This window comes from Conger conger, chromosome 3, assembly GCF_963514075.1.
Source record: "Conger conger chromosome 3, fConCon1.1, whole genome shotgun sequence".
In the NCBI taxonomy this organism is placed as follows: domain Eukaryota; kingdom Metazoa; phylum Chordata; class Actinopteri; order Anguilliformes; family Congridae; genus Conger; species Conger conger.
The window spans coordinates 54,645,711-54,665,150 of record NC_083762.1 but is presented as its reverse complement, the minus strand read 5'-3'; the positions used below and the strand labels follow the sequence as shown (position 1 = coordinate 54,665,150).

Sequence of the window (19,440 nt, the reverse complement as noted above, 5' to 3'; positions counted from 1 at the left end):
GTATTCAGTTGGTGCTGCATATACACCCCCGGTCAAAAGTTTGGAATCACCTTGCCCTTTTCAGCTTTTTCTGATTTTCAGTGGGTTGTTTCATCGAGGGTTGTTTCTCTTGAATATTTCTTCCACTGAGCTCAACAGGGGAGTTAGAATCTACAATTATAGTATCTACTGCATATCTGGCAGCAGCATGATCGTTTGAGGCTCATTTGATACCTTGATGACTTAAAGCTCTTTTGACAACAAATGTGTTCCATACTGTATCAGTGTAATTTAGAGCTGAATCTATTCCCACCACCCAATTCCCATAGAGATCCATTCAAATGAAAATAGTTTTGTATCACATGTAGGACAACCTGAAAATAAAACATCCAGACTCTGATGATATTGATAGGTCATGGGCATCAGGAAGTCATGGCATGCAAAGGATATGCAACCAAATACAAAGCTTTTTTACTCTTTTATTACTTTAATTTGTCTCAAACATTTAAATTAGGGACTACTGTATATATAACATTTGCGGTAATTACTGCATGGTGAAACCAAAATGTATAAGAATACCCTAAAATAAAGACCTGAGCCTGCACTTGGAGCAAGTGTGAATTGTTTTATCACAAACAGAGAAAATAAAATATTAAATCAGAAAAAGCAGAAAAGGGCAAGGTGATTTCAAAGTTTTTACTGGGGGTGTATATACACTCAGTTAGAACTTTATTAGGTATTTATTACACTTATTTTTTTTGACTTATTAAGTCTTCTGCTGCTGTAGTCTATCCACTTAGAGGTTTGATGCGTTGTGTGTTCAGAGATGCTCTTCTGCATTCCACTGTTGTAATGTGTGGTTATTTGCATTACTCTCACCTTCCTGTCAGCTTCGACCACTCTGCCCCTTCTCTTCTGACCTCTCTCATTAACAACGCATTTCTGCCCGCAGAACTGCTGCTCACTGGATGTTTCTGTTTTTTGCACCATTCTCTGCAAACTCTAGAGACTGTTGTGCGTGAAAAATCCCAGGAGATGAGCAGTTTCAGAGATACTCAAACCACCCGGTCTGGCACCAACATTCCACGGTCTAAGTCACTTAGAACACATTTTCTTTCCCATTCTGACATTTGGTCAGAAAAACAGCTGAAGCTCTTGACCACGTCAGCATGCTTTTATGCATTTAGTTGCTGCAACATGATTGGCTGATTAAATATTTGTATTACCAAGCTAGTGTACAGGTCTACCGAATAAAGTGATAGCTGAGGGTATATATGTATATTTTTTATTTGAATAATTTTCTGGTTTCCTTACTACTTATTAGTTAGTCAATTGTTTGCTTTCCTTACTCTGCTAGATACAAAAGTCCTTGCTTATAATGATTTGTTATACAACACGGGACATAACTGGATAAGCCCTCTTAGGTTTCTTATCTACCCTGCACTCTCCTCGTTATCAGTTTCCAAAAGTGTGCAAATAAAATAAAGAAAATACATCAAAAAAACTTGGAAGACAGAAGATAAACAAGGAAATAGTGTTGACACTTATTTAACATATTACATTGATTCGATTTTACATCCTTCTGAACTGTTTTTTATGAAGATCTTTACCGTTATTTTTATTAGGAGATATAATTCTATACTATTGTGCCATATTTTTGTCTTTTTGCTCGTGGTAAGCCATTTTCTGAGCAACCAAAATTACGGAGTGGGCCTTTAAAGCTGTAGGGGCACATGCCATATTGTGGTTTAATCTATAATGATAAGTCCTTACATAGTAGATAAAATAATAGATATGTAAAGCAGACACTGCCTGCCTAAGAAAGATTGATTCCATTCATGTTGTGGTCATTTCTGTATTTTGGATGATGAGCTGTGCTTGTATTGAATTTAAATAAAATTGTGGTATGGAATCTGAGTTTTTATTTTATATAGCTAAATAATTTACTAAATTATTTTGTATGCCGTTATTTTTACCAAAGTTGTGTATCAATTTTTATTTTGGAGCAATAGTTTCTTTGTGATTCCTACCAGTTTTCACATACCAATAGCAAAGACCTGAATCAATACTACATGACATATCGTGGCATTATACGCAGGGCTACTTAGTGAAATTGCCAGGCCTGGGACAACATCATGATATTCTTTCCGGAGCCTTGGACAATAGTATCTCATTCCCCCCTTACAGCTGCCCTGTTTATATTTTACATACTGCACCACTAAGCAGTTGGTACGAAATGGTAGGAAAAGACTGTTGGTGGGCTGAATGCCTTGTTATGTTATGTTATTACATGATGTATGTATCACCAATATATACTATGCATGATTATGTTTTTTCATATCAGGAAATAAATGCATGTGTACAATATTTCCTTGTCATATTTGTCTAAGGCGGCGGATGGTGCAATGGGTAGCAAGGAGGTCCTGGGTTCGAATCCCCGTTGGCTGGGGCCTCTCTGTGTGGAGTTTGCATGTTCTCCCCATGTCTGCGTGGGTTTCCTCCGGGTACTCCGGTTTCTTCCCACTGTCCAAAGACATGCAGGTTAGGTGGATTGGAGAGTCTAAATTGCCCGTAGGTATGAGTGTATGAGTGTGTCAGTGAATGGTGTGTGTGCCCTGCGATGGACTGGCGACCTGTCCAGGGTGTATTCCTGCCTTTCGCCCAATGTATGCTGGGATAGGCTCCAGCGACCCTGTTCAGGATAAGTGGGTAAGGATAATGAATGAATGAATTAATATTTGTCTTATAAGCTTAATATTAAAGCAGAAATTAATAGACTGGAATCCTGATTAATGAATGACGTAGTTAATATACACTCAGAGTAAGTAGTTAGTATACACTCAGTAGCTCAGTATACACTCACAGATCACTTTATTAGGTACAATATTCTAATACTGCGTAGGGTCTCCCTGTGCTCTCAGAACAGCCTCAATTCTTTGTGACATGGATTCCACAAGATGCTGAAAACATTCCTTTGAGATTCTGCTGCATGTTGACATGTTTGCAGATTTGTCAGCTGCACATTCATGCTGCTATTGTACCACATCCCAAAGGTGTTCAATTGGATTCAGATCCGGTGACTGGGAAGGCCAAGAAAACAAGGCAGGTTGGGTCCCAGGATTCATGCTGTTGGTGCCAAATTCTGACCCTACCATCTGTATGCCTCAGCATAAACGGAGATTCATCAGACCACACTACGTTTTTCCAGGCTTGATCTGTCCAGTTTTGGTGAGCCTGTGCCCACTGTAGTCTCAACTTTCTGTTCTTGGCTGACAGAAGTGGAACGCAATGTGGTCTTCTGCTGTAGCCCATCCGCCTCAAGGTTTGATGTGTTGTGCATTCTGAGATGCTTGTCTGCTCACCTGTACAGAGTAGTTATTTGAGATAACATAGCATTTCTGTCAGCTCGAACCAGTCTGGCCATTCTCCATTGACCTCCAACAAAGCATTTCCATCCGCAGAACTGCCGCCGAAACGAATTTTTTTTCGTTTTTCGCAGCATTCTGAATAAACTGTAGAGACTGTTATGCTTGAAAATCCCAGTAGATTGCCGGTTTCCATTTACGATGGAAACATTAACTCCTGACCCGTATCTGCATGATTTTATGCATTGCACTGCTGCCACACGATTAGCTGATTACATAATCGCATGAATAGGTAGGCGTACAGGTGTTCCTAATAAAGTGATCAGTAAGAGTATATCTGAATTAAACATAATTTTGAAGTAAGAAAAATGATCGCGGGCATACCCTTTAGCAGTCGTTAAATTCGTAAAACTCTTCGAATACACAACGTACTCATGATTAGCCTGCTTGCGAGAAATTACAGTCAAAGCCAATCAACAACGAGTGCGGATTGTCTGCGATGAGAAAAACTATTTATATTCTTATATCTGATAGGTTGAGATAAATGCACGTGACAAGGGTAAAGTTTACTGCGGGAACGTTTGATCTATCCTGGTGGTCCAGAGTGCTGAAACTACTACTTGCCTCCGAGGTTGTAACTAAAACTTGTAACTATAACATTATTGAAGTTGATTTAAACATGCAATCGCACGCACTGGTCAATATAATATTTAAATAAAAATTAAACTTAAGCACAATCGCTAGTGTTTTATCCATGATTAAATAAATTGCGGAATAGCCCAAGTAGCTAAAGTACCTATAACGTGGTTAACCTTAACTAAGTGACATAATAATGCCTTACCTCTAACGGGACATTTCAAAGCACGCTTCCTATGGAATGGCCTGTTTGTCTTGGTACCCCGGGGCAAATCAGATAGCTTTCTTGCTAGTTTGCTGCAGCCATACCAGACCACCCACTAGCTGCGCGTCGTTGAGATGGGGGAACTCGCCTAGGAGGGAGAACTGAAAGGGAGACGGAGTTGAGACTCGGACGCCATTGTTGCTAGGAGCAGCCTGTCTTGATTTAAATCAGCGCATTAAAATATAGAGTTTGCTGTACATGAACAAAATAAATGTATATTCTAATAGCGCAGAGCCACTAAGGAATTAAAATAAGCCAGCTTGTATAAGTCTTGTTCGAGAGGAGATGCAAGTTTGCTACAGCGCGTACGAGGTAAGTGAACTGTGGAAAAGAGGATGGCTATCGTGCGGACAAAGAAGGGAAAGTTTTTGCAAGTGATCCACGTTTTCGCTCTGAACTAATAAATGTGGGCATTGAATCGGGCTAAATACGTTTTAAACTAGGATACATAAGTTGCATATAAACATTACTTTTCCCGAGCGAAATTTAACACTGACAGTTGGATAACGGAGTGTATTGTGTGAAACCCGTACGTTAACATTGCATGTTTGTTCACACTCGACTCAAATAGGATTAATGTTTCACCGAATATAAATTCCTCAGTCTCGTAATTCAAACACGAATGCTGTGACTGTACATTGTATTTCTTTATACATTTGTATTTATTTATTGATCTTTAATTGTTTTATATGTTATTGAATGGGTAAGGGCAGTCTACTGTTAAATGCCACATGTTGTTAGCACGTAGGTTATCGTAAACAAAAATCGTGGTAAATACATCAAACACGTGTGTATAAGTTCAAAACATTTAAATAGCCTACCAAAGGTAGGCCTACCGTAACCGTAATATTCCAGTTCATAGCCATTTATTTGAAAGGGGGAAGACTTTCTCTGTTCAGTTTATTTGTATCGGTTTCAGAGGAATCGGTTGGCGAGACTTCAGGAAATCCCCGGGCCATTAAAAAAATGAGGCCCTGCAACATTTAGGGAGAACTGTCGGGTAAAATAGATAATCGACTTCCAAATATAGTAGCTGACAATTTGTGAAATCCTTAGGGCAAGAATGCCATGACGCCAACCTATAGAATGAACGCAGAATTCCAGTAACAAACACATACTTCAAAATAAATTCGCGTACAAACCAGTTCACAACATACTACATAGTTTTGTGGCCAAATTATTTTTGATACTATTATTACTATTATTATTATACTATTACTATTATTGCCATTTAAATCCTCAACCCAAATAAATTGTAGCCTATTTAAAATACAAGCCTAGACAACTGTATACAAGTTTACGTGTTTATATTAGCGGCTTATCACAGGCTTGACAAGTCGAACTACATTTTATTCAGAAGCAGTTGATTAGGCCTGTAACCTATGTAATATGTACACACCTATACAGTGTAGAATCTGTAGACATTGCCAGTCATGTGATTCATTGGAGGCTAATCTCCAAAATTATCATTTAAACGGCAGTGTTCAACCAATTGCACCACCAAGGAATAATACAGAAAATTTGCCGGTACTATATTATGAAGGAATTGAACAATAAAATGAAACGTATAGGAACAAACTGCATCTAGAAAAAATAGTAGAGACTGAGTGCAACATTACCATCCTTGTTTTTTGCATACACATGAAGGGAATTTGTACAAAGTGAAATTAGACCACACCCAAAGAGACCAAGGCAAAAACTTTGTTTGAGTTAACTTTGAGACGTAGTAACCATATAGTTTATATATTTGTTTTCAATCACACAGATACTTAATTTTCTGATAAATAAGTGTAGCTGTTTTAATTATTAGCTGTCTGTACACAGGAAGTGGTGTTCCCTAATTAGGGAATTTAACATCAAAGTAGGCAATGATAGGGTTGTGACTGAGGAAGACTGGTGACACTGAAGGTCTTTGCTGTACTAGTTTTTGTGGATGAAAATACCTAAAGTTTGGAAAAATACCCTTTTTCTTTCTTTTGAATCCTTTGATCTTGGTAGGGCTAAAGAAGCATTGATGTGAAAAGTGGCTGCATTGTATTCCATTGGAGAATTTCAAGCAAACTCTGTAATGGAACATATTAGGTCAGCAAGTGCCTCTGTATGGCTCCCACAATATTAGCCATTGTCCAGACGTCTGCAAATATACCCTCAGTTTTTCCACTACATGTTATTGCATATTGCAAGCAGGTGTGCTAATGGAACACCCTCATCAGTGTGTAGGTGGGTTGTGATTGTCTGACATTTTATAGGGATAATAATAACTGATTGAAGGTTTGCAAGGTTAGCAGGTGGGGTTGTACCCTTATGCAAGGCACCTAACTTGAATTACTTAAGCAATATCTCCAGGTGTATACATGGATTGTAGGTAACAACTACGAGCTGTTATGTGGCTATTGGATAAAAGTTCCCTAAATGACATGGGAGTGCTTCTTGTTCGCCATCCCTTGCCAGATGCCCAGCACGTCCCCCTGGCTCCGGAGTCCCGGTCTCCCACAATGAACGGCAGCAGGAATGGGACGTCGGCGGGGAATGTCTCGGCGGGCGTCACCGACGGCAACGAAGCGGTGGTGGAGTCCGTCTTCATCGTGGCTATCGCCCTCCTCGTGTGCCTGGGCAACCTGCTCATCGTGGTGACCCTGTACAAAAAGCCCTACCTGCTGACGCCCAGCAACAAGTTTGTCTTCAGCCTGACGCTGTCCAACCTCCTGCTCTCGGTGCTGGTCCTGCCCTTCGTGGCCGCCAGCTCGGTGCGGCGCGAGTGGATGTTCGGGGTGGTGTGGTGTAACTTCACCGCCCTGCTCTACCTGCTCATCAGTTCGGCCAGCATGCTCACCCTGGGGGCCATCGCCATAGACAGGTATGGGGCGGGTCGCGAGCAGCACACCTTTTCACACTGATGCTTGCATCCCCAATTCAGGTTTTTCTTTTGGCATCTGATATTTTTCTGTATCTGGCTATATGGATGTCTTTAACCCTTACAGTCCCAAGCCCAATGAAGGGGTTTTGGCTTTGGTTGAGAAAGTAGAGAAAATTTAGTAGGGTTTTAATAGGGGCTAAAAATAATAGTATAGCAGTCATTCTGGTTGGTTTAAAAGGCTGAGACTACCATATGGCTCTGTTAGGACTGAAAGGGTTAAGGATGTACAATTACATTATGCTATGGTTCTAGATCAGTATAGTTAACTTACTTGTAGGGCTTTTGTGATTATACATTTACAACTTCTGGTCTGGGAATGTGGATGTACGTAACATACCCCACAAAGGCCCAGGTCGCTCCACCTTCTGCTCCTTTTCAGTACTCGTGGTTTCTACTCACAGGTCTTCCACTAGATCTCTGTCTGATAAACTTTGACTACAGCTTCACAACTGCTGTTGGAGCTGCAATTGCGAACACCTACCCTCTCCATTCTCTCATTGCTAGCTGTTTTAAGACAACTACATTACATTACATGATTGGCATTTGGCAGACGCTCTTATCCAGAGCGACGTACAACAAAGTGCATACCCATAACCAGGGATAAGTTCGCTGAAAGACCCTAGAGGGAAGTACAATTTCAACTGCTACCTGTACAACAAAGATAAGGCCAATTTTTTTTATTTTTTTTTTAACAAAGAAACGAAACAAACAACAGAGCAAAAGTGACCAGTAAGCAGTCCTCTTCAGTTACAGCCATTGCAGCTACCTAGCTAGCTACCAGCATCAGTGTTGCGGTCAGCCTAGAGTGTGTTTGTTCCCCATCCGACCACTGGCTAATAAGAAATAAAAAAATGATGTCGTCAGGCTTCCCTCACCACTTGATTTTCTGTGTACCTCATTTGAGCCCATGTCAAGGATGAATCTCAATGGTTGTCACCCAAGATAATTTCCTGCTATTACCACTGCTAAGCGTGTTGCCAAACCCCATGTCTTATCAGGGGACCAAAGGTGGTTGCGGTGGATTCCAGAGGGTTCAGGAGTGACACTCCACCCGGCATTCCTTCCTAAGTTTCTATTGGCTAGCCACGTCAAACAGGCTGTTGAGATAGCGACCATCCTCCTTTATGTAACATGGATGATGAAATGGTTTATCATATCGATTAAAGCACTCAAGTGCTGCATAAGTACAACTTTAGGCTACGGAAGGCTGACCAGCCCTTCCTCTGCTATAGTGGATCCAGAGAGGGCCTTACACTCTCCAAACTGAATAGTGGATATGATCTCTGAAATAGGAGCAAGGGTTTCTCCTTGCCTTCATAGGAGTATTTCACGTCATGGGCCATCTCCAAAGGGGCCCCACATGCTGCAGCTACCTGGCCGTCACCATACGTGTTCCCCAGATGCACCCACATATTCTTCACGTGCTGTGGGGGCTGTAATTCTGACAGCCTTATCTTAGGCGTGTGCTGCTTCTTCATGACCTTACTGGTATGAGTCATCCTAGAGTTTAGACTGCCTCTGGCTGAATGCAATTTACGGATGTAACCATGGTTCCATAAATTGTGGATGACCGCCAGAGTTTTCTGTCACTCAGAATCTTGGGCGGGAAAATTGTATAGTCAGGGCAACCTGGGATTTTGTGGGGCACGTTACGCAGTACAGGTCACCCCACGTCATACGTGACTTTGTTGGTATACGTTACTCGACCTGTGCACGGCACAAGGTGGAATATATCCAGTAGTTCAGACTTCCTCTGGCGGTCATCCAGAATTCATAGAACCATTGTTACATTTGTAGCTTGCATTTTTCCTCTAGGGGTAGTACTTTCAATGGAAATTGTTTTTAAGCACTGATCTACAATGGGGTGTTTTTAAGCTTATTTAATTTCTTTTTGTTTTTCTCCATTTTAATGAAACCACCGTTCACATTCTGGATGTACATCCTAGCGTTCTACAGCAGGAGTGAAGACTCCTTACAAACAATAGATTGCTTATCTTGTCAATTGTACTGTATTGGGTATGCTATTTAAAAAATTTTGGGAGCTCTTTGAGAGCTCACGTTTAATGAACTAATGACCACAATAGACTTTTCACTTAATCTGGTTATTGGTTATTACGTGAGTTTAGTTGGTACATAACTTTATCCAAAGAAACCACTGAGCTGCAAATTTTTAATAGATATCAATTTAAAACAGTTTGCTTGTTGAACATGGTGACATGGCTCAGGCAGTAAGAGCAGTCGTCTGGCAGTCGGAGGGTTGCTGGTTCGATCCCCCGCCCGGTCTGTGTCAAAGTGTCCCTGAGCAAGACACCTAACCCCCAAATGCTCCTGACGAGCTGGTCGGGGCCTTGCATGGCAGCCAATCGCTGTTGGTGTGTGAGTGTGTGTATGAATGGGTGAATGGAGAAGCATCAATTGTACAGTGCCTTGGATAAAGGCGCTATATAAATGCCTGCCATTTACCATTATATGTAATATTGGCACTACAAGAAGTCTGTTCACCACATGATACATTGAGTAATTGCATTTCTCTTTCCCCTTTATAAAATCAAGTAAAATGTATTTGTTTAGATCATTTTTCACAAAACATTTTCCCAATAAGCTTTCCACCAAAGCAGGACAAGGGCAACAATTGCAGGGAAAATCTCCCTTGGTGGAACAATTAAAATAAATCCTCATCCACCTGGAATCAAACTCATGATGCAAATGAATTTGCTGCATGAAATAATATAGTAGGTTGTGCAAATGTGATCGTGAATTTATGTATTTGTTTAACATACACTTTACAGACTGAGAACACTTACGGGCCACTTTCACAAACAAAGATTAAGCGTAGTCCTGGACTCATTGAGTAAGGAGAAAATCCATTCAGAAATTATATTAGTCTAAGACTATGCTGAACATGTGTCCATGAAACTGGCCCCTACTCTGCTTAGTAAAAGCTAGAATTTCCCCTTGTTTGTGAGGAAACTGTAATCTTCTCTTTAGGAATGCTGGTTTGCTTCTTAGCTGCCAGAATGATTGACAGCTCTGGTAGACCATGTGCTATCAGCCATTGCTGAAAGCCATTGCTGTCCTCAGGTACTATATGTGTATGTCTGTTTGGAGTTTGTTCCCAGACTTTCTGAACACACAACCAACTTTATAAGCAAATACATTCGTGTAGACCCAAGTGTATGTTAAAATGTTGGATTAACTCTTGAATTAAAAATGTAGTAATAAATGAAGCATTTATCACAGTATTTATACTGTAAAGGAACTATGTAAACTCACTGCATATTAAAGGCCCACACGCATCAGTGTCCTCTTCCTGGTTTTAGTTTATAGAATGGCCAAAAACATTTGCAAAGACCAGTCACACAGGTTTTTTGAAAATTCCCTAACCCTGCCCCCAGAGCCCAATTCCCCTCCCCCCTCCATCTCCTGCAGTTAGCTCTCTGTGTTAACATTTAGCAATGTCATCCGATGATTATGCAAGAACATAGATCATGTCACGTGGGAAATTTTTACAAACAGCTATACCCTAAAATATGCATACTTCTACCAAACCTGCAGTTGTTTTACTTGAATCAGTATAGAATATAAATCATGTCTTTGTGTCTGCTTTTAACTGCTGTTGAAAAGCCTTCAGTTCAGTTTTGTGTTTGGGTAGGTACTACGCTGTGCTGTACCCCATGGTCTACCCCATGAAGATCACTGGAAACCGGGCGGCGGTCGCCATCGTCTACGTTTGGCTGCACTCCCTGGTTGGCTGCCTGCCCCCGCTCTTCGGCTGGTCGGCCTTCGAGTTTGACCGCTTCAAGCGGACGTGCACGGCCGCCTGGCACCGCGAGGCCAGCTACACGGCCTTCTGGGTAGCCTGGTGCAGCCTGCTGCCCTTCGGCGCCATGCTGGTCTGCTACGCGGTCATCTTCCGGGTGGCCCGGGTCAAGGCCCGCAAGGTCCACTGTGGCACGGTGGTGGTGGCCCAAGAGGAGTCGGGCGGGGCCCAGAAGAATGGCCGCAAGAACTCCAACACTTCCACCTCGTCCAACAGCAGCAGGAAAAGCCTGGTGTATTCGGGCAGCCAGTGCAAGGCCTTCGTCACCATCCTGGTGGTCCTGGGGACGTTCCTGGTGACGTGGGGCCCCTACGTGGCCGTCATTAGCACCGAGGCCCTTTGGGGGAAGGGCAGCGTCTCGCCCCGCCTGGAGACCCTGGTGACCTGGCTGTCATTCACCAGCGCCATCTGCCACCCGCTCATATACGGGCTGTGGAACAAGACTGTGCGGAAGGAGCTCCTGGGCATGTGCTTTGGAGACCGCTACTACCGCGAGTCCTTCGTCACGAGGCACCGGACGTCACGGCTGTTCAGCATATCCAACCGCATCACAGGTGAGATGGGGGTCAGGCCGGTGTTAGTCCGAGACGTGTGGTAAGGGTTGGACTCAATTCCGTTTTCAGTTTTTAATTCAATGAATTAATATCGGAGTAATGTTCCAGTGGGATTATTAAATTGCTGAATTTAAGGTAATTCCCTGCAATGACTGAATTAAAACTAAATGGATCCTGATCTGTTTAGCAGAGTGGAGCCATTTTCTCTTCGACCAACTTTGTGCATCACAGAGATGGGTGTGAATTTGTCTCGCCTGCCATCTGCTTGGGTATAATGGCTGGATAATTAGAGTGAAGTGCCGGAAGGGAACGGTCTTAGACAGACAAGACTAGAAGGGAAGGCCATAATTTAAACAGGGACCAAAATTGTTTTTTTTCTTCTGAGAAAATAAAGCGGTCCACCTGTGAAAATTTTGTGGACTATTTAGATTTTCTTAACTGAAAAACTTTTCTTAACTTGCATTTATCAGCAAGGGTCCCCTCAGCCTACTGTTGTTTCGAAGCTATTTGAGAATTCCTGCCCTGAGAAGTCTTAACTTCCAGGGGAAACCACATCAAAGGAATGCGGATGAATGGCATTTTTGTGTAGGCCCCATAAAAGCCTGAAAGGCAAAAATATTCCTTGGCCCCAAAAAAAGCAAGCAAACAAAAGCCCCCAGTGACAATCATCTAGCATTCCTGAGAACATAAGGCAGCTGTCGCCCTGTCCTGACATTAATTTACTTTTTCCTCCGTTAAAATTTAAAATAAGTAATTGGTGGAGCCAATTTGCTGTGTCGACATGCAAAACACCACATGTTGACCTAGTTTTTCCAGGTCCAGTCATTCAGTCCAGTCTTTTAAGTCCTGCCATTGTCCTAAAAGGATTTAGGTAGTTTCAGTGTTTGTTCTGAGCTCCATTGAAATGTTTTTTTGCTGAATGAGACCTCTGCAGATGCTGACAATGACAAACAGACGCGTTTGAAAAACACATTAGGTCATCATATGGTGATGACATGTGCTGTGGACTATATTGCGGTGGGAGTGGGAAACAGTGTAATTTAAATGATATATACAATCAGTGAGCACTTGGGTATTTATTAGAGTTTAGACTTTAGAGGTTTTTTAGACTTATTAAGTCTTCTGCTGCTGTAGCCTAAAGCATAGGTTTGACACGTTGTGTGTTAAGAGATTCTCTTCTGCATACCACTGTTGTAATGCATGGCTATTTACGTTACTGTCACCTTCCTGTCAACTTTGACCAGTCTGGCCCTCCTATGACCTCTCTCATTAACAAGGCATTTCTGCCACATGATTGGCTGATTAAATTAACAAGCTGGTGTAAAGGTCTACCTAATAAAGTGCTCACTGAGTGTTTTTTTTTTCCTGGGGAAAGGTCGCATTGATGCAAATATCTAATCAGCCAATCATGTGGCAATCATGTGGCAACAATTCAATGCATAAAAGCAGATATGGTCAATTGTGACTTTGACAGTGGAATGATTGTTGGTTCCAGACTTTACCCAGAATGCAAAAAAAAAAAAAAAAGGACTGGATGTGCAACAGGAGCGGCGAAAATGGCGTCCGAGAGAGGTCCGAGGAGAATGACTAAACTGGTTCAAGCTCACAGAAGTAACTGAGATAACCACGCAGGACAACAGTGGTATGCAGAAGAGTTATATCTCTGAACACACAATCCATCAATCCTCACCAAAACTGGACAGTTGAAGAAAAAACATTGCTTACTCTGCTGCGACATTCAGATGGTCAGAATTTAGTGTAACCATCCATTGATCCATCCTGGGTGTAGTTTCCAATTCAATTTTGAAAGCAATATTGCAGATGCTGCTTTCAGAAATGTATATTTTTAAAACTTGCACTGAAATGTATTTTACAAAAAAGTCTACACATTTGCAATATATTGCATCGCATTTTTTTTTTGATAGAATATGAAGCCCTCATTTTACGTTAGCAATATGCTAACTTTAGCCTTGTATTTAAAGTCAGTGCATGTTTTATCATATCTGCCTTTTTAAGGTTTGTTTCTCTTTTTTGCATAAACAAGGTACAGCTGGCGCCTTCCAGGACAGCTGTTTACGTTGCTAAATGGACACATTTTACCACTGTGTACATCTGAGTTTGTGCAGGCATTGAGTGCATTGTGTAGGGCCCCCCCTTATTGTGATAATGTTTCTACGGAAACAGTTGTACAATGTGGTTCCAATACACACTATGCAAGGAGCATGTCACTGAAGTATATGACTTGGAATGGAATATCTAGCCTATACCTGAGCGAAAATCTGTGTGAAAATCTGGATACTGCCCAAAGCTAGAGTTGTCTGACTGACTGCTATCCATAATGGCATGTAGCGGTCTGGCTGATGGACTCTTATATTGTCTTGCCCGTCTGGTTATAGCTGTTTCTGGCTGAGTGTGTTGTGTTATGTGGCTGGATTGCAAACCATGTCTCTAAAGACAGTTTACCTCGAGAAAACACTGGTGGACTGAGTGTTGAAGAATGCTTGTTTTGTGACAAAATCCCTGGGACGTGTTGTTTCCCTTCGTGTACGCGTACGGGATGCATCTGGTGTCATTCAGGCGTCACGTTAGCCTCACAGTTCGTTACATCGACGCAGACGCAGTCTCGACCTGACTGTGGCTGTTTATTTGGTTGAGCGTGTTGTGTTATGTGATTGACTGCGTCTGTCATGTCCTATGTAACTTGAGTGTGTCTTGGTATGTGGCTGACTGTGATTTTGTCTTGTAGATTTGGGTATGTCTCCACACCTGACGGCGATACTGGCAGGTGGAGGTCAGCTCCTGGGCCACAGCAGCAGCACAGGAGACACCGGGTTCAGCTTCTCGCAAGACTCTGGTGGGTTCATGCACTACCACCTACACACACACACACACACACACCCACCGACACACACACACACACTCACACACCGCACGCACACACACACACACCACACACACACGCACACACAAACACACACTCACACGCACACACACACACCCACCGACACACACACACTCACACACCGCGCACACCGCGCACACACACACACACACACACACACACACACACACACACACACACACAATCCTGGATTTGATGTTTATTGGGATGGATGGAAAAATTCCTTCCACTCTTGAACTGAAATGGAAAAATGTCTCCTCAGTTGTCCGATTACTGCTAATTTGAGACAATTTTATCTAGGCTCTTTGAAGCTAGCTAAAGTCGTTATGAGGAGATTATGAGCTGCTTTTCTTCTTTTTCTTCCATAATAAAATCCACACAGCCGTTGGGCCCTTGAGCAAGGCCCTTAACCCTGCATTGCTCCAGGGGAGGATTGTCTCCTGCTTAGTCTAATCAACTACGTCGCTCTGGATAAGAGCATCTGCCAAATGCCAATAATGTAATGTAATGGTCATGCTGAGAGACGGTGCTCACTATAGTATAGGCCATTCGCCTGTTTTCAATGCAAAGTCAATGGTACAATTGCGGTCAAAATACAAAGTCAATAATTTAGTCAGAAAATGTAGTCGCAATCAGTTTTTTCTTCTTCTAATGCCTCCCCATGTGCCAATTTTCTTTAAGTTATTGTGTTATTAGGAGAATACAGCAATACTCTTCAGGAACAGATTACGTCATTCTCACACGTTTAGTGGAGGAGCCGCATCGGCTTCCCTCCTGCACAGTCTCCAAATTGTACAACATGCCGCCGGTAAACTTGATTCCCCAGGCTTCAAAACGCTTTTTCGTTACATCAGTGGGTGACGTAACAGGCACTTGGTCCATATTTTTTACAAGTTACAAGGTGTGTACGGTATCAACACCTTGTATCTATGCTTTAAATTAACGATGGCTGGATTCAGTTGCACTAAAACACATTCCCTTCCCTTGCTGTCCTCCCTTGCCGCACGTATCTGTTTCAAGGCCCTAGTGTTGGCATTTCAGGCTGCTAAGGGGACTGCCCCACCTTACATACAATCCTTAATCACTCCTTTCGATATCCCTCTTGTCTAATCCCAAAAAAAATTTATTAAAAAAATGGATGTGATGCTTTAACTTGTGGAAGAACCTATGCACTTATAAATCGCTTTGGATTAAGGCTACATTGTCTCCCAACATTTGGCAATTGGCTGTGTTAAAATGCAGAATTATAAATCAATATAAGCATACATATTGCTGGATAACTGTACGGAGTACAACCTTTTTACTTCAGCCCATGTTTGGGAGGGTTTCGAGTTTTAGCCTACTCAGTGCAGTTATTATACTCAGTAATTCTGCTTTTTACAAGCTCCTGTGCACCTATTCTGAAATTTTAATGACCATGGACATGAATGATAGAGGTGTGAAAAGCCCAATACCTTCACCAGCTTATCCCACTCCCATGCAAGGGCCAAAATTATTTATTTGTTATCTTTATCCTTGACATGCTAATGAGAATTTGTTTTCAAGGGAATCTACAAATACCTTCTTGAAAAAAATACTAATAGTAACATTGTATCAGCGGTAATGCCAGCTTGTTAACTAGCTAGCTACCCTATAGTTAGGCTTTTAAAAGTAGTTCTACCTTGCTACCTAGCTGACTGGCTGATACAGAATATTTCTCATTACACATGAAAGAACGTGCGATTTTACTAAGCAAGATGAATGGCAAAAAAACTTTTTGCCAGTAGATTGCATTCACCGATAATAAATGGGGAGGAAGGACTTGAAGAATAGATTTTCTTTACAACATTTATTTATTTTCTCAATAACTTTGGCTAATTTCATGCATATTGCAAAACTTTAAGGTTGATTTGTCAGTTGTCAGAGATCTGTGCTGATATCTTGATGGAGAGCTGGCTGATGCTAGCATTAGAGCTAATCAATTAAAAGATTTTTGAGGCTTTCAGCAAATGCAAATATTTAACATAAAACATTTTTGTGATTAATTATACATAATGTACTGCCTTGCCATTATATCCAGAATGGTCATATCATTTTTAAACAGACTCGACACGGAACCTTTCCATATAGGAGCCCTAGATGGAACTGGGGAAAAACAACTAACCCGGATAATTGAACTGGGCAATATTGCAGGTTCCATGTGTGAAAAGGCCTTATGATAACATTCCCTAAACATTAAAGAAACATTAGCAGTCATGTTTTCAGTGACTTGTAATTAATTCTGAGATTTAAAACAATCATCTGCGCATGTGCAGCCATTTTTAAGTTAAAAAAATATACAATTTTAAGTGACCTGTGCAGAATTAAAATGAAGCTGTTAAACCAGGCTTCTCAGTCCACACTGGTCAGTGACCTCTGACCTCTGCTCCAGAGCCCTCAGAGGTTAGAGGAGCCTTTTCACAGATAGACAGGAGCAGCTGTATTGAGTTCATCATCGTCATGAGCATCTGTGAGACACATGCCTCAACTTGCCTGAGGTGATTTCTCAGGCACCCGGTGACTCAGTGTATCATCTAAATACCATTGAAAGAGTAGGGGGAAAGAGAGTGAGGCATACTTGCTAAGTTGTTTTACTGCAGTCCTGGAGGCCTGGTATTTATGCAGGCATTTGTGTCCACTAGTTACCCTGGTTCAGTAAGCTGATTAGCTGCATACATCAATGCTGGTTCACTTGTAGATTAGAAGACAATAAAATATTTATTTGGGGGCATGAAGAACCCAATTGTAATACATAAACTTTAATTACATTATATAATACAAAAATGTGTATGTACTTTTCTGCATGTGACGATACAAACACCAAGAGTGTGATGAATGTAATTCCATACTTGGTGCAAAGGAGCTGCTAAGATTGTATTATTATTATGCCTGATAATATGTGCAAGAAGAACCCTGTTCTTGTGTTACGAAAAGTAGGCTATATGTATCACCAACCATGCTCGCGGCTACTTCCCATTGTTTACGATTTCAAAATGAGGCTGTAGGCTACGCATGCAGGTACTTCGTACTCCGAATTGCACTCTGTAAGTTGACCTGTCAATATCTTGTTCCTATCTTTTAAACTTTTATCTTGAAAGATGCATCCATTTCATGTTTCCCTTGCCTCAAGCTTGAAAAGTTCACTACAAGGTCTCTCTCTGTGATGTCATGTTGGTGAAGCACTTTGTGAATTGTATTAAAATGCTAAATTGGAAGACTATCTTTTCCTGGACACAATTTCATTTGAAAAATGACTGATTAGCAAAGCAGTAGTAAAACCATACGTATTCATTGAACGGCAGTGCCTTGAATATTTTTCTTTTCAGAGCAACGTTGAAATCCAAAAATGTCCAGTCCTTCCTTTGTAAACGTGATTCACTGTGGCTGTGTCCCGATAAAACAAGCAGTGTCGGCTGAAAACGGGACAAGCCCCTATGTTCAGGCGCAGTCACCCGCGCCAGTGGCACCCGGCCCGGATTCTTTGTGCACAGCTCATGTTTGGCACGGTGCGATTAGCAGGGTGTGTTACAAGGGAAGTGTGCAGTGGGCCTCATTGTTGATATGTAAACAACAGAGAGAGAACAGCACAGGCTCTCTGTCTCCTCGCTGCTGTCTTCCTTGCTTTTTAGCCAAGTCACTGGAATATTCCGGTACAAACTGAAAACGCAACCGCTTGCACTGCTTCTTGGCTTGGCTAACACCGACCCCTGAGCATCAATTCTGGTGTAACTAGCTGTAACTATGCTTCATCTAACACCCTATCCTGAAACCCACCTGTTACTTAAAGCACTACCTCAACCACCCCCTTGCATCAACATTGCCTAACGTTATTGTTTATAGACTGTTCTACTATCAGTAATTAGACTGATGGCGTGCCATGAGCTCTGCTTGTTGTGCAATGTTTGTCTATGCACATCTACTAAATATGTAATGTTTGAGTATGTTCCTGTACTGCACACCATGAGGGCAGGGGTCTAAGGGCTTTGTCGATGCTTGCATGCAGGAACAGACGTCATGCTTCTGGAGAATTTTTCCTCAGACAACTCCCACGCCCCCCACTACAGCCTCTTGACTGGCAAGAGGAGAAGCTCAGTCACCTTCGAGGACCAGGTGGACCAGCATTCCAAAGGTACCCACTAACATCAGGACAAAGTTTCTGCGTAGGGTCAGACCTCAGTATGAAACTTCCACTTGCTGGGAGATGAATTTGTAGCTGAATTTAACATTTGAAGTTACATTTTGGTACATATGAATGTATTCTAAGGTACATGATTGAAGCATGGCTTCTTGCCTTGGTCAATCTGAACAAAGAAAGCTTTAAATTGTTATTCATAATTGATGTTTTTTTTTTATCATTAGAAAATTGTAGTTCCTCTACAATTCAAGTGAAGGCGGAGATCCACAAGTCTCTGGACAGTTTTGCATCCTGCTTGGCCAAGGCCATCGAGAGCGATGTCAAAGTTCAGCTATTCGGGGAGGAGGTCCTGTCTGGGGCCTTGATTTCAGCACGGACCACTCTGGCACTCACAGGTGCGCCCCTAAGGGGCCCCCGATACCTGGACGGCCAGAGATTGAGGCTGGAGAGCATCGATGAAGGAATAGTCAACGATGACAAGGACGAGGACGAGGAAGACGACATTGAAGAAATCTGTGCCTAGTCTTTGTTTCGTCTGTGTGCGTGCAAATGTGTAATAACATTAGTTTCCTTGGAACTATTCTTCCATCTGAGGAAACTTGAGTCTATATCGGCAGCAGAACATGCTGTCAGGGTTAGCACCCTTAAGTATTTCAGGAAAGTGAGCTTTGGCTCAGCTGTAGCAGTTAGGATTGTGAACCCTACACAGAACTAATGTATGGATTGTGTGATTGCTAGTCTAGATCAACGTATTCCAATTGGCACATCACAGTGCTATGCAGAATGTTGCGGTGTGCCATCGTCTTGTAGCCTTCGCGAGACAAAGAGGGCTGTGAACGTCGTGGTGGA

General features: G+C 42.0%; 1 protein-coding gene across 1 annotated transcript; it reads left to right on the top strand.

Moving 5' to 3' along the window:
• Positions 1-4,346: 4,346 nt before the first annotated feature.
• Positions 4,347-19,416, top strand: gpr161a (G protein-coupled receptor 161a). Its single transcript, XM_061236524.1, has 6 exons — positions 4,347-4,557; positions 6,697-7,102; positions 10,815-11,536; positions 14,283-14,390; positions 18,460-18,585; positions 18,816-19,416. The coding sequence occupies exons 2-6, from the start codon at positions 6,741-6,743 to the stop codon at positions 19,112-19,114; spliced, it is 1,617 nt and encodes a 538-aa protein (XP_061092508.1). The 5' UTR covers positions 4,347-4,557; positions 6,697-6,740; the 3' UTR covers positions 19,115-19,416.
• The last annotated feature ends 24 nt before the right edge of the window (positions 19,417-19,440 follow it).

Excerpts from the sequence above, each read along its gene's own strand:
- gpr161a (XM_061236524.1), top strand. The coding sequence starts at position 6,741 with ATGAACGGCAGCAGGAATGGGACGTCGGCGGGGAATGTCTCGGCGGGC. Across the intron at positions 11,537-14,282 it reads CATATCCAACCGCATCACAG|ATTTGGGTATGTCTCCACAC; the intron begins GTGAGATGGGGG and ends TTTGTCTTGTAG. Across the intron at positions 14,391-18,459 it reads CAGCTTCTCGCAAGACTCTG|GAACAGACGTCATGCTTCTG; the intron begins GTGGGTTCATGC and ends GCTTGCATGCAG.